Below are 16,467 nucleotides of genomic sequence, written 5' to 3'. Positions count from 1 at the left end.
AAGTAGACTGCACACAACATTCTCGTGTTTTCTAACCATCTGTGACTGTTTGATGCCAGGGGATACCAAAGAGATGAAAGGAGGCAAAATAAAAATAAATAAATAAATAATACTTGGACAGAGACCTCCCTCACTACTGTTTAGGAGGCAGTTTATATTTCACTTACTTCCCTTCTTAGTCAAAACTGATTGTAAAAAAACAGGCTTGGGGCAAATCTCTGTCACATGATTTTAAACACAAGGCTCTGTTTCTCTGCAGAGGGTGCTGCTCGTGCATTTCAGTTTCTGCAACTGGGATATTTTATTTATAATTCATTAATTTTGATCACACAGAAAATTTCATGACTACCCGCCTTAATGTAATATGCGTTAATTTTATTAAACTGCAGAGCAGGCGGGATATGAGCTTGACATGCATCAGGACTATGGGTGGCAATCCAGAAGAGGGTGGGGAAGAAAATGGCTTCAGTGCCCAGTACATACAATAAATAATGAATGGAAATGTATGGAAATCTCTCACACTGTCTCATACAGTGTAGATAGAGAAGTTCAGGGAGACATCATGAAAAAGCTGAAATTATGACCTCTGCAACCTTGTTGTTCTGTCGCAGAGACCCCTATATCCCCAATCCTTTTCCTCCACCAGGCATCAAAACAAGGGATTGTGTTTATCTCTCTGTCTCTATGGGTGACTTTATTAAAGACTAGTGGAATAGATGACTGGCATGTGGATGGCGGCTGGCAGCTGGCAATGCATTTCTGGGGAGTTTAAAGAGATCAACAGAGTCTGAGGCTTTAAAGTCGCTGGTGAAAACACTCCAATCTCAAGCAGAATCTCCCTTATAATTTCATCATATGCCCAGAGGAGCAACCTCAGAGAAAGTGTATCTTCACTTTCTTTTGTCAACAAGCTACATGTTTCATTGTTTGGGCTCTTTGTACTCATTGTCGAGAGTAGTCTTAAACTGTTTGTATTCACAAGCTAATTGGTGCTCACAGCCAAACAGTTTAACATTGGCTCTATCGTACCACTTGTCAGGTGTCTAAGTCAATTACAAGGAAAGGAGAGATTTGAGGAAGAAAGCAATCCTCTCACCTGACAGAAATCCACCATTAGAACATTATGTGGTCTTTGTTCCGACTGGGTTGGTTGAACATCAAGTTGACACTGGTTGTTGTGCCTACTCTCAGTTTAATCATGTGCCATTAACACCAATTACTTGTCTTACTGAGATAAGAGTAAACTGAGGATGGTACAGTATTTACATTGTCCTACATGTTTTATACCCAATCACAAGTGTGTTTTATTACATGTTGGATAGGGCTGCAAATACTGATTATTTTCGTTTTCTATTGACCATTTTCCTGATTAATCAGTTGTTGATTTGGCACTTGTTTTGGCCATAAAATTCCTCAAAGTAGCCAGAAATGTCCTTGAAAATTTCCCAGAGGCCAAGGTGAAGTCTTCACACTGGTTGCTGACAGTGTTGATAACTGTCAGTTGCTTGCAATATCCAGCAGCTCTGCAGTCCACCGACAGATCATATCAGTCATCATACAGATGAACAACTATACACAATAGAATATCTTACAAACATTTATGAATTGGTTAGCACAAAACTTAAATGCAAGGCCATTATTTCTGAAATGACACATAACCACTAACAAACCTGTTCACCTCATCAGCGGACAGAAGAAAATTCAATTCCATTTATGGGCCCATGGAACAACATGCACCATTACAGCATCAAGTCTCGGTTTGGACATAACCACCATGCCAATTATTATTTTCCTGCCAATTTTTGTGCTGAACAAAAATAGAGCTGACGGGCCACGTGGTGCTGTGATAATCACCCAAAATGCTCAGAAGTGGCTACAATTCAAACCGACGTTACTCATGTCCCATTTCAGGTAGAGGTATGACTTAAACACTTTATGTTGGAGAACTTTAATGGAATGTGGAAAAAAAAAATATCATCACAACTGCATAGCACCAGTGGCAGATACATTCTATTGAGTGCCATCTCGATACATTATTAGTTGCTGCACACCTTGAGGTATTTTGCAACACTTCCTTTTCTATTTTCAACTGGCTTTGTCCTTTTCATTGTGCAGATCCTGATAATGTATGTGCCTGGTCGGACTGCATTATTGGTGTATGCCCTTTGTAATGGCTTGGTTGTATTCAGTGTACATATCCACATAATGTATGTGCCTAGCCAGCCTTGTTTGCTCTCTGGCTGTCTAAGAAGATGTTGCTTTACTGCTGCTATGTTCATGTCATTATGAGCTGTGTGGAATAAGAACAGGAAGGTGAACAGGAAGAATGTCTCTCTGTTGCAAGCAGAAAATGAATAAGTATGGTTTAAAACTCTAGATGTGACAGTTATATGTAATTCAGATCAAATTTTCTACTAGACACAGAGCATAAAATACGTCAAAATACAACCATGGTAGCTACATTTCAGCTGATTGATCCCATGCTGATTTATAATTGATTTTCTAGCGAGTTAAACTTTCAGTGAGACATCAACTTTACAGCACAGCTAAATGGGCCTACGGCTACACCAGGCACACCAAGGCTACAAACAGGTGTGCTTGCATCACTGCAAGCTCAACATCTTAATCTGCATGTTCTTGGTTGTGATCTCACAATTCTTGTAATCAGACCCACACTGGACAAACAGCAGTGACATTTACTTTGTGTGTGTGTATTTTTTTTTTTTTTTAAAGATTAATTAAAACTGCATCACTTTGATGTTGAAAGCAGGCCTTTCTGATGTATAAATGGGAGATGAAGGTGGGAGTCAGGCAGTGGGGCATTTATTCCATCAACAGTGTGCATGGTGAGGGGTGCGGAGGGGGGTGAAGAGAAGAAGCAATGAGCAGGCTACGTGCCCTAGCTGATGATCAGTGCCTTGGCTTCATATTCGCAATTAGTGAAGGGGGGTGGGTTAGTTTTTGATTAAATCTTGGCTCTTATACTTCACTCAAGAGGACTTAATCACTTTTTATGTGGGCGTGCTTGATTGTCTTATCACCACATTTTGGCCATGCTCCCTTCCAATCAACTCCTCTGAGCACCCCCTTCTCTTCGATTGATTTGTAACAGTCACAGTAAACCCTGATGATGGAGGGCCAGCCTAATGACCATGCATCAAGAGACAGTGATGAGGGGCATGCTGAAGACGCGCCATTGATGCACATCACGGAGATCCGCCCTAATAGTTGCCCTCTATTTTGACATCTGCGGGGAGAAACAGAATGAATCGTTGTCTTCCCAGCAGGATGGTTGACTTCTTGATGTACAGTAATGAGATTATTAGAGTCCCGGAAGCAATTCTGACACTCATTTAATGGCTATGCCTCTAACTGCTGCTAAAATTTAATATTTGAATGAGACAGAAATGAAACCGTCAGCAGATCGGCTTTAGAAAACATGAAGTTTCTGCCCTGTGCTCTGGCAGTGAGTGAAGGCAAATGGTTTAGTCTCAAGTGTCTAAATGGTGCTAATATGTTTGAACGTTTCAGCCAGAGGACAGGGGAATGCACTTTGGAAATTACACATGCCTGCACAGACAGCAGACATGAGCTTTAAGTGTTATTTTCTGCAGTTGTTGAATCAGTGAATGTTAAACTGTAATTCACTTGGCTTAGCTTCCTTTTTATTTTTTAACATCTTTCGTGTGGTTAAAGAGTTTTCGTATTAAGGACACCATACATTTCTATCCCTGACCAGATAATGATGAGCCTTTCCAAACAAAGACTGTTAATCCAAATTGCCTAAAACACAGCTGAGAAAAATAAATGCATCTTTGCCACACATTTATACATAGAGTACCTGAATGTACATGTTGGTGCTGAATCAGTTTTTTTCATAATCATTAACTGTTTAAAGCTTCACTATTCATTTTTTCTGTATCAGTACTAGATCATATGCCTGTATGTAAAATAACACTTGTGGTGGCAAATCTAGAGAGAATTATCCCCCAGCTCTGCTGTACATTTGTCTGTGAGGTCCTACAAACCTTTTTAGCTTGTAAACAGAATATCAGAAAAAAAAAAATGCTTAGCCTGCCTGCGTGGCGCTAATGTTATTATGACATAGGACATCTGGACTCAGTAATGGACGTGCTGCTCAGTTGTGAATAGAGTGGCAAAAATGTGCCATTCCTCCATGTTGTGTAGAAAGATGTTTCAGCATGTTGCTGGTGTTTCCACCCTCACTTGAAATGACCATTTTACAGACATTACAGTGTTTCCCACAGGTTGAGAATCCACTTGTGGTGGGTGGCACAGTGTGCGACCGATGTGAACGCAGAGACTCATACAGTATAGTAAGGGAGAGTGCAACCCAAGTTATTTCTGTAGCTGCAACTTACAGATGTGCCCTAAACGCCTCACATGCAGGCTATCAGCTAGGCGGCTACACAAAGGGAAGCTTCAAGTTCTCACTCTACTGCAGTTACTGCAGTATTGAATTAGTGATTTTGGCGCAACTGTGAGAAAAACATGCCGACATGAATATAAGGAATTGATAAGGGCGTAGCTTATGATTCTGATGGTTGGGACTACTTGGAACAGGCTCTCAACTGGAACGGGGGGGTGGACATGTAGTTGGTTGGTTGTAGTCACTGCAAGTCACTGATAAGTATCATTTCTGCCATTTTCATGATGTTTCTCTTTCCAACAATGCAGAGTAGTAATGTAACACAAGCTGTGAAATTCCCCGTGTTGTTTCATGTTTGCAATGGTTTCCTGCATTGCAAAGTGTGGGTGAGAAGCAATTTTATGTAAAAACCTTGCTTCACTTTTTTTTTTCTTTCCACTGTTGAGCTATTACTGTACATACAACAAGACAGTTGCCTTATTCTGTCACAGCACAATCCATTTTTAGATGTATGAATAAAACATTTAGGCACCTTTCTTAGAGGTTGCTACTTTGCTCTGCAAATGAACACAGGATAAGACAAGAGGGCATACCTCCTAGTCTGGGTTGAAGCACCCATTCTGTCAAATCCCACATTATTTATTGTATATTTTAGCAGCAGCCAGACACCCAGTGATGGTTCAATTCAAGGATTTCTGACCAAGGATCTGGTTCTTCTTTATCAAACGGCTGCACTCTCTCTTCCAACTAAGTTCCAGCAGGCAGTTCGCTGCAGTTCATGTTCACTCAGAGTGTGGGGATTTGCATCATCTTCTAAAAATTACCATCTAGTCTGTAACCTGCCCAACTACTTCAAAGCACCACGCTGAGCTGATTGACATGAAGACATTCACACCTCCCATTGGGAGAGTGGGTTGTCTCCTGTCTCATATCTGGACAAGCCCTGTCCCCTACCAAGCATTTGCGTCTCACTCATGCACAAAGCTGTCATTTCCCAAATGCATCAGCCCCCCAGAAAGGTGTCACTGGGGATTATGGGATACCTCAGGGGGATTAAAAATGTTCTTGACAGACTGGCCGCTTCACTTATTCCCAGAAGTCACTCTTTGCTGTCCTTTATGTGAGAGTATGGGTAGAAAGTAGAATAACATTCTCAACTGCCGTGGCCAATTCATTGTGGTATGGCAGTGTTATGTATGACCTTGCAGATTTTTAGCACATAGCTGCTTTTTATGTTGACCATGCAATAATTAGAATTCCTTTTCTGTGTGCACTTTTTACCACATATCTAATCACAAAATGTCTGTTTCAAAACTTCACATTTTTTGATGAAAGCGGTTATCGACAAAGAAAGTGTTTACAATTCCCTGTAGTGGAGCTGCTCATTTGCTGCTCACTAATGTCCAGAGTTTTTAATCAAGCAAAGGGAGGAAGAAAAAAAAAAACAACAACAATACAGCACAGTGCGTGCCGAGTGCATTAATCCTCCTCCTCCTCCTCCTCCTCCTCCTCTCCTGTCTTTGTCTAATTAAGGGTCATTCTGTCTCCTGGCCACATTAGGACACTGCACACCAGTCCCAACCCACATAATTAAATGTTTTTTGTGCTAACCATCTGGAGACCTCATCTCTTTAAACATGCATGTTAAATTGAATCCTTAATAATGTTTATGTTTTTTTCTCAGTGCTTTATTATCATCCAGGATTAGCTGTTTATGTTTATTTTGCATTTATAACACACACACGCAAACACACACACACACACACAAAACAACAACACCCTTAAGGTAAGAGTAGAGCTAGCATATCAACCAACCAGCCAGCAAACCAAACAATCAGGAACTTCAAAGCAGTGGACGAGTTAATGTTGGACTAACCACGTCTTCATGCAGTTACTGCATCAACAAACTGATGCTTTGACTGTGCTGCAAATATCTTTGTATCGTCTAATACTCAGGACACAATGCCTTGTGAATGCAGAGGGCTTGTTTTTGTTGGCACTGTGGGATTTTATGGTTCATTCATGCATCAAATAATATTAGAAAGAACATGTTTCACCAATAAATAACCTTTCTTTGCTGCTTTGTCAGCCTCGCAAGGACATTTGTGATTAAAACCCTAGGTTTATTCAACAATTTGAGCTGGAAAGTAATATTTGCTCTTCTTGTTGTTTTTGTTTTCCTCTCACCCTTTTTTTCAAGCATGTCATCCCTTTTTCTTTCTTTTTTTCTGTTCAAACGGTATTGTTGTTGAAATACAGACATATGTGCTGTCAGAGGAGCGTTGTGCCTTTCTCATTCTCTTTCTCTCTGAGTGCAGTTGAGGGGATTAGTCTGTGCCCGAGTGCCTAGAATAATGATCACTGCAGCGGAGAAACACATTTTCACATTTCAGGAGATAAGGGCAGGCAATCTGCAAGCCGAGGACTTAACCAGCTCCCTGTGGCTTACTGTGGAGTTAACAGAAAAGTCACCACCAACTGCCAACAACCACGCTATACCTTAACCCTAAGCACGAGCAGGAAGAACACCCACTACTCTTGCTTCCACTGTGAGGGACATCAGTCACTCTGAAATGACACTGAAATTACATTCATAAAATTTTTTAACTATGAGGCACCCTGGCACACGATGTCCCTGTTGCACTACTGTCCAATTTCTTACTAGGGAGGTTCATTTCCCACCAACAGATCAAATCTGGGTTTAAATCCCACAGAGAAACCAAATCTAATATTTCAGTTCAAAGATAGCTTGATGTAGAGGGCTATTCTCACTTTCAAACTTAATCCACTCTCCTATAGCTAGCTTCCCAGAGTGGCAGACATGCTGAGAGGCACTCCTTAATTACAGAGAATAAAACATTTTTTGGACATTATCATGAGAGGAATTCAGTCAGACATCATAACGACAGGGAAAAACACACACACACACACCTTCACAAATGAGAACTGAATTTCCACATCAGAAGAGAAAAAAAAAGCTTGTACAATGCCGACGTGGCAATCTACCTCAATAGAACAGCTTGCTCCTGCTGTAACCCATTTCTCAATAAACAAGAGGAGAGATAAAAATGCCAAGTAAGCTGTTCAAAAGCAAGTTCTCTGGGATCAAAAGATTTCTATTTTAACAGTTGCAGTCGGCTGAGTAAAATCTTACCTTTCCCACATACTGTGCATCTGGTCCCATGTGTTCTTCTAAAACAAAGAATTGGTTCCAGATCCAGCCACGCTTAGGCCTGTGGTGCACCTCCGTCTCCCCATTGGCCAATTTGGTCTGGTTCTTGGAGGGCACTTTGGATGGGACATGGTGGCTCGCCCCATAGCACCTCTGGATGAAACAGAGGCAGACCAGAAAGGGACAGAGACAGGAGGTGGTGGATATCCTCATGGCGGCGTGCGCTTTTGTAAGTTTATCCCTGTGTTCCAAGGTGGAAAGGTCCTCCCACCACCACCGCCACAGCCACCACCACTAGCCACCGCTGCAGGCCCGTGAAATAGTCCAGGCAAAAGCTGAATCTAAATCCAGACTTAGGAAACAGAGGTCCTGGTAGCTCCTCTAAGGTTCATGGTTCAAAGCCGAGGGTTTATCAAACAGGGGTTTAAAAAAAAAAAAAAGGAAAAAAAAAGAAAAGAAGGAAAGAAAGAGCAAGATACATTTACATTATGGAATTTCCCAGGCTGTGAGATGCCGTGCAAATGGACGTGAACTTCTGGGTAGTTCTACCAAGAGCAGAGGTTAATCCCTGAAGCCATTTTGGATTTCCTGGGAGAGAGACAAGGGGAAAGAGAAACACAGAGTTAGAGATTAATTTGATGGATATTAGAAGCTAAATGTCCACTAATTCCCTCCAATTAAATTGCAACTCATAAATCCTTACAGATGAGGACGTGCACTTCAAACTGGCTCACTGCGATAACGTGCAAAAAGGCAACAAGAAATCCTGTTTCAGTATTCTACCCATTTCCACCATTATGCCGATGATGCAAACAAGTTTAGACTTAAGGAGCTGCAGTGCTATTAAAAGGTCGTCCATGCCTATAAGGTCAGAGCACTGCTTGGTGACTGATACTGTCATGTGAGGTCAGAGTCACGTATCAGAGCAGGGCAGAGCTGGCCCTATAACTCAAAGAATGAGTTGGCTTTATTAAAAAATATCTGAGAAAGGTTTGATTTGGATGTTTTAACATGACCGGGGCATAGTGCCAGGCTTAGTGTGAGCCTCAGCACAGTGAATAATAAGTGTGGCGGGAAAATACATTTAAAAATACATTTACTATGATAAGGGCAGACATCAAGCCACTCACACGTACGGCAGAAGGGGATTTTTAGAAGGCACTGGAATGGAAAAGACAGATGGAAACTGTTTTTCTAAATTAAAATTATATATTGAAGGTTATGGAGAATTGTCTTATCTTGGGGTGGATTTTAAAGTTAGATATGTTATTTGAGCACTGCTGAAGCATGAAATCGGCCCTCAGTGCTCACATTTTTTTTTTCTTTTTTTGATGAGAGGAAATTGCATCATTTGACCTTGCTGTTCCATGATGCCCTTCAGTGTGATTTCACAACTAAAGAAAATAATGATTCAGAATCTCATTTAGGCTGCTATACATCGAGATTAGAGGCCTTCCTCAGAGCACAGTCGGAACTTGCGTTGAGAAGAGGAAGACAGAATATCCTCCATTGTTTTTTCCTTGTTAACACGAACCTTAAATTTACCTTAAGGCATAACAATTTGACCAGTAACAAAAATTATATTTTGCTTGTTTTGAAGTTTAAATTATAAAAGAAATAATATTTTAAGTTTAAAACATTATGGTGATATCACTGCTACCAACAAATTACAAAAGAACTTGCAAAGTTCAGAATGACCACAGACACTGACCAGCTGGTCTTACCCAGCTAGTTGCTCACACCTCAGAAGATTTCTGGAGAAGATTTTCACAAACAAACAAATGTAGATTCGAAATCTTAATAGTTTGTTTCTGCTGATGCAGTAGGACAGACATTTTAAAAGTTGTGAGTCTTTGCCATTAGTCCATGTCAGATCCCAAGGCATCGCCAATAAAATTAGACATACACTTGTCAGAAAAATGGGAAAATACCCCTTTTAAATCAAAACTACCTTTAGGTGAATTAAAAGATAAAAGTGATCCAACACTGTAAAGTAAACTCAAAAAAAGCAAAAAGTAGTTTGGGCATTTTCTCAAAAATAATAATAATAAAAGGAAGTACATAGAGTCTCAAATGCTGACTTCCAGCAGGAGAGTTGGTCCAACATTCAAAGTGCTGCTGCAGAATAGCAGCTTCATGGGGATTATGGAGAGGACAAACACATGTATTTGATATTTAATAGGATATAGGAGCTGACAGACTTCAAAGGCTGCTGCTCTCCATCTCTTACAATGCATGTGACAATATTAGAGAGAAACGCTAAAACGAGACATTAATGCAACTTTCGACTGTCACATACTTTGAAGGATAATCACTGAATTATTTTTTTTGTGTGTATAAATACATACATATATATGGATTAAGATGTGCTTAGAACCCCATGACTAATCCCCGTGTTTCATATATCTCTACATGGAAATTTCGCAGCTCAACTATAGTTGTTGGTGATGTTGACTAAGTGCAGCAATTGTAATGGGCAATACCTACTGTTAGCCCAGGCTGTGTAAGGGAAGGCAAAGTCTTTTCCACATTGACTTGGATTAAAGCATCAGAGGATAAATACTCAGCCAGACACTAAACATGAGTAATCTGGGAAAAGATTTTCATCTGCATAGGTACAGCTACGCCCAAATCCTGCTTTCCCTGCCCTCTGTCTATACCTGGGAAAATGATAGTGAGCCTTACAAAGACTACAGATAGAGTAGTTCTTTCAAAAAAGGCTTTTGTAGAGATTTTAAGGTTTTTCTTCTTGGTTCAAAATCACTTTTTCCTGATTCAGTTCTGTCTTGATTCAACCTCACTGTAGCAAATTTCCCTACACAGTCGAAGTATTGGTGAGACAATTGTGGTACCTGAGTGAGTCACTCTGTGTCAGAATGAGAATATCTTTTCCAGTGGTTTCACTTTCGCCTCCTGGGGCTCTCTTCAATCAGTCTCCTAATTGTCTGATTATCATGCTGATTCTAAGCAAAATACATTTCAGGGAGCCATGAAATCAACAGCATCTGGCTCTGTCAATGGAAATAATTTCCCCCTTTTTATGTTGATGATATTGTTCTGAGCAGCCTTCTGCCCACGGCATGTTTATATATGTGCAGCGTTTAACAGGATGGGTTATGCACAGCGGCAGCCACAAAGATTTTGGCAGGATGCTCACAAGATGGCTATGTTTACATGCAGATGTAATTCTGTTTGATTTTAGTTAATGCTGTACCTTGATTACGGTTAAGTTCATAGTTTGATTATGAAAATCCTGATTCTTCTTGTGTAATTTTGAAGGTTGTTCAGTGTTTTTCTTACTGACAACCAATCCAGTGAAAAGACCATAAACAATCAGCAATCTAAAGTATTTTTTGTGTTGTCAAAGCTGCTATAGCTTCCTGCTCTGTGCTGTAGTCCATAGTTTTTAGACAACAATGGAGGAAAATTAAGCAAAAATCTGAAATATTTGCCAGTTTCAGATTCTCTGATGTGAATGTCTCTTTCTGCATTTTTTAATTTCACACATTTCATAGACTAAATTATTATTTTTTAATAGACTGAAATAAATTAATCATGACTCAAGACTTCACTGAAATATCCTTTAAACCTTTCTAACTATGTTTTAATGTATTAAATCATTTAATATCTTTGAGTAAGTTACATCACATTACATACAAAATTTAGATTTACTGAGTTATCACATCTGTCCATACATATGCACAAAAATATCTCTCTCCACAGTGGTATGGTGAATCTTTTCATACTTTTTTTTTTTTTGCTGGTGGATTGTTCAGCCATAGGTAGACAGAAACACTCTGTCCCTGTCTCCTGTTTTATTCATGAAAACAGGAAAACTCAATCGCAGGGAAGCAACTGGTCATGTAAACAACTTAAATTGACCTTAGCTGGAGTATCGCCAACAGTTATTCACATAACCACAGTCATTGATGACACTGCAGGAGGTGAACCACTTAAAAAAGCAGAAAGATAAAGTAAAATGAAAGGCAACAAGAGAGGGAGAGATGTTGAGAAAGCGACAGAGATGCACCTCATGTCGTTTTGGCAGAGAGGGAGAACAGGCTCCTGTCGCCTGCCGCTAATAGCTAATGTTTTGGCCTCCTGCTGAGAGCTCACCCACTGCATTCGATTTCACAGCATCAGCTCTCTGCTGATGTCAAACACCAGATAGCAGAAGGCTGGGGCGGGTCAAAACACACATCACTGAACCACTGACTATCCCTGGTGCAAAGAGGACCTCGGCAAAAGAGACTCTTGACTTTTCACCTCACCTCTCACCTGAAAGGAACAAATACAAACATTTTCCACCCATTTATAGGGCCTGGTTGTTGCCTGCAGTCGTGGGGAACGTTTCACTGAGCTAGGGTAAGTAAACATGAGGGTTAAAGTAAGCACAGGAAATACAAACAGGAGAGGAGAAAATTAGTGACACAGCAAAATCGTTGTTGTGTCTGTAACAATGCTGTGAAAATGTTCCTGAGGCCTGAACATAAATTTATGTTTTCTTCTCTGCTGTTTCTGCTGAATCAGATGGAAATTTCCGTGAACTTGTTGTAATGGATGCTGAAATGGAGGGCAAGCTTAAAGATATATTCAGCACCAGTACATGCAATGTGGGATCTGGTTTCTTGTTTCGAGAACCATTAAAAAGCTTTTTTTATTGCTCATCGTATGTGGTTTTACAAATGCATGGTTCTATATTGGCTGTAAGTGAGACAAAAAAAAGACTGTACTTTGAGTTTAGAGCTTTCTCAGCGACTCTGCAGTGTTTGCTCTGTTGGAAATATAATTATCTGAGAACTGTATTTATATGAAGCTGTATTAAACCTATTGAATTACTGTATATTATAAGTCTAAGGCAGTTATATCACACAGAATCGTCACAACTACTAATGTGTTTATCTATAATCTGCATAAAATGTTACATCAGGATAAACAAACTTTGGGTTTGGTTTTGAAATGTTGTCTTGTTGCATCTCCTTCAAAATCCAATGTCAGTAATGTGCATTGGAATTTAATGCTGTATACATAGTATTTTTCTGATTTGCTGACAGTGATAACAGCCAGTTTTGTCAGACCTGCGAAAGCACATTTGATTGATCTGTACCTGTTCTATAAATAAGCACACTTTTGGCCTGGAGTCTATTGGGTGATTTGACCCAGCTCATTGTTTGTGAAAGGAAGCAGATTAGTCTGATCAGCTTCACAAGCCAGGCAATCCTCTGAATGTGTGGCACACCCTGGAGGTTCCACCAAATTGGAGGAGACAAATAGGTTGGAGAGAGGTGCCAGCGATTCATGGGTTTAGCCAAGCAGACTGCACGGTTTCCGCAATGCCATCTTACTAGGAAACACACAGGGAATCATGGTTGAATTAATTGTTTTAGTGGCTAGTTTTTCTACAAAAACCTTCTGATCTTGTGAGACCTTTTCAACTCTGGTCTCTCTGTGATGTTTGTAAGACACACAATTTGGTAATATCATGATGCTTTTCAATTTTGCTCTGTTTTTTGGCAAATTACCATCGCCCACTGATGTGATGAAGGTTCTGTCCACACAGCCACATAAAAAATATTTTTCACAGATGTAAGCTGTCTTGCAGGATCACAGTTTTTCTGCTGGTGTTAAATGCTTTGCTCACCTTGAGAGTAGTTTTTGAGCCAGAAATATGTCCTGAGATTCCGCATAGTCACGTACTTGCTTCTCTAACCTTCAAGCATCCCAAACTCAAAGTTAATTGCACTCTTCTTCATAAATCTCATTTCCTACCTGCAACTGCTCTGCACTACAACTCCACTGCTTTCAGTGAAAATTCATATTCTTCATCAATCTGAGTTTTCCTTTCCAAAAGCAAAATAATTTTTTTTCTCCGAGTTAACTTGGGCTATTCCAACACCTGTAAGAATACGACTTTGATCACATTACATAACCCAAGGACAGTCGGCAGAAAACATCGAGATCATCTAATAATCATGACCCAGCTCCATAGATGACACTTCCCTCGACTCGTCTTCTTGTCAAATCGAAATCTGAAGATCTGAGAATCAATTCTCTTTCTTCTTGCCTAAGTGATGAGAGCAAAAGTAATTTTGTTTTCAGGCTACAGACAGTGCAACTGTCTGCGTAACATTTTTAAAGCTGGGAAAACAGAAAGAAAATCCGCACATGCTCCAGGACAGTTAAAGGCCTCTGTGTGAAGAGTCCAGGAAATAAGACAACGGAAGCTTAAAAATACAACATATTATAACCATGTATTTTTATCTCTCTTGTGAACATTATAAATGCAGAAACACAACAGACAAATGCTCCAACCTTGCATTTCAGTCTTTTTCCTACACTTGTGGGTAATTAAAAGCAATAAGCAGCAGGTTTTTAAACACAGATTAGGCCTGAAGGTAATTAGGCCCATTGCAGTAATGACTCCCACTGAGTCATGTGGGCAGGATGGTGTGTCAGTCACCCCCTCCCACCATGTCTCCCAAAGTCAACAGCAACTTGTCCTTCCAGTACACTACCCTCCAAACACCATCTGTCCTAACCCTCAGCTTTGATTACCTCAAACCCAAAAGCACCACTCCTCACACAGCTCGCCGAGGCAAAGGTTTCTGAGATGAGAGCGGGAAGCCTCTGATGGTTTCATCTCCTCATGTTTACATGCCAAGTTAAACAACCTTAATTATATCTGTGAAGGAGCAGTACTTTCTCTTTTTTTTTTTCCTGGTGTCATATTAGAAAACATGTCTGCACCCGTCAACCCCACTATATGTTGTTTGGCTGTTTAATGAGAGCTGGGTGGAAGATGGAAAATGTCCCATCTGTTGTGTGTTTAATGGCTGGATTCTTGAGCTCTCATCATACAGCAGGAGTGCCAGGATGGAGCAGACAGCACCCATCTGCTGGTCACTGCAGGGAAAAGACATGCGGTTTTTCAACTCGCATCATCATCATCATCTCGCTCCACTCTGACTGCAGCGCCGCCACACAACATCCAGACAAGGGTCCATTAAAATTATGTACATGAGATACAGAAGACTGGAAAATGTTTCAATGTAGGGCTCGAACTCGTGATTATTACCTCCACCGAAGAGGTTATTAATTTATTGATGGTTTGCTCTAAAAATGTCTGAACACAGACGAGACTGCTAGCAAGCAAACGTGGTCCTAAACAAAGTAGGTTCTGTAACGTTCCAAAAATTGGATGTAAATAATTCACAAGGAAGAAAATAGATTAAACACGTTTGGTAGTAGCCAAGGTCACATATAGTGGGTTTGGGCAAGAAATGGTAAAACTTAGAAGTCAGGTGATGAGCTCTAAAATCCGTATTCAGAGGAGCAAATGGCATATTTGGTTGTTCGAACTTTAAGAAGCGCATTGGTTTGTTCTAGATCTAGATTAATAATTGGTAACAATAATTGTTGATCATTTTTCCATCAGTCACCTAATCAATGAATTGATGAATCATTTCAGGATCACTTGAATGAAGCTCTAATGCTTTTGGGATTTAAGTCATTCTCTGCCAAATAGAACAAGAGAAAAAGAGACAAGGTGGATTCAGAATGAAAATATATTCATATCCCCTACAGCACTTGGTTCTCTTCATGTCTGAGAAGACTAAATTCAGGTTGAGTCTACTGGAGTTTGGCAGGCTTCACCATTTCACACATGCTAAAACACACAGAGCAGGTGGGTTTTACAACAAGGAGAGGGCCTCTGTGCTCTCATCCACAAAGTAGGGCTGAGGCTATTCGCATTAGCATTTCATACACAGATAAGCTTACTTTCTCGCTGCCAGGTAGATTCCCTCATGAGAGGTTGAAGAGCAAGAGATTTGGGGGTTTCACAGATGCTCGCCACACTGCTTTTCAAGTGCCCACAGAGACTCACGGGGGGTGTTAGGAGCCGCAACAGACAAATATGCCTCCTCATCGTCCAAATAAAAAATAAGCTGGTAGTGTAGACGGCAGAGACGAAGGGAGGGATGAATAGTTGTGGGGAAGTGTAAGGAGAATGCACAGTATGTTGTGTGGGCTGTGGGGACAGTATTGTTTTCACGCTGACGTTTTTGTTTTTTTCATTTTACATCATTACCAATGCTGTTGAAATCAAAAGCTACAGCAGTACCATGAAAAACAAAGAAAATCATCTATTAACAAAACGCATTTCTGGCCAAAAGGAGAATCACGACTTTCCCACTTAGGCTTGAGATTATGATTTTCCCACAATTTATCTCCTCTCCCTCTCTAGATAACCAGTGGGGTTTCCTTGATTGTGACTCATTTTGCTCTTATTTTTGTTGTTGTCCTTCGAGGCTTCTTCTGTTCGCCTGATTGTTTGAGGAGATTTGAAACAAGTTTCATTTTTGCTCCATGTGCCTGTGTATGGGCATTTGAGTGCCTTTCTTATTGTTAAGTCTGCAGGGTTCACAGCACCAGCAGTTTTTGGACTTGTGAACAGCCATAATACAAGAAATGGTCAGTTTGACTTGTTTATGGACTGAAATGCACTTGAGGTACTTTAGGAACGCTTGGTATTATATAATAGACCCCGCCTCCTAATATAAATACTAAATACTACACCATAAAGCATTAGACTGTACAGACATAAACTTAAAAAAATACTGGTTTTGGTATCAACTGGATACCTGGAGTAAAAATTAGGCTTCTGACACAGGGTTGCTGACTTGTTTAGGTGCACTGAGATTGATTTCAGTACATGGAGAGCTGTTTGACACTTTGGTACATGATCTGACAGTTCGGCAACAGTGCACTTGCTCACAAGCAGAGCACTTGAGGCATGGAAGCGGGCAGATGTTGTCGCAAATTGAATGGTTCAGTCACAGTTCTGGAGACTGTTCTAAGAAAATCTGCTTACTACACGACTCACTAACAGCAATGGTGGCGACGG

At 40.4% G+C, this 16,467-nt stretch overlaps 1 protein-coding gene across 1 annotated transcript in view; it reads right to left on the bottom strand.

Moving 5' to 3' along the window:
• Positions 1-7,775, bottom strand: part of LOC121200276 (cadherin-18) — a 52,971-nt gene extending 45,196 nt beyond the window's left edge. Inside the window, exon 1 of the mRNA XM_041065466.1 lies at positions 7,545-7,775. Coding sequence (XP_040921400.1) covers positions 7,545-7,775 — 231 coding nt within the window. The remainder of the gene's footprint in view (positions 1-7,544) is intronic.
• Positions 7,776-16,467: the final 8,692 nt, after the last annotated feature.

This window comes from Toxotes jaculatrix, chromosome 20 (assembly GCF_017976425.1).
Source record: "Toxotes jaculatrix isolate fToxJac2 chromosome 20, fToxJac2.pri, whole genome shotgun sequence".
Taxonomy (NCBI): domain Eukaryota; kingdom Metazoa; phylum Chordata; class Actinopteri; family Toxotidae; genus Toxotes; species Toxotes jaculatrix.
The sequence above is the reverse complement of the archived record's forward strand: the minus strand, read 5'-3'. Positions and strand labels throughout refer to the sequence as shown.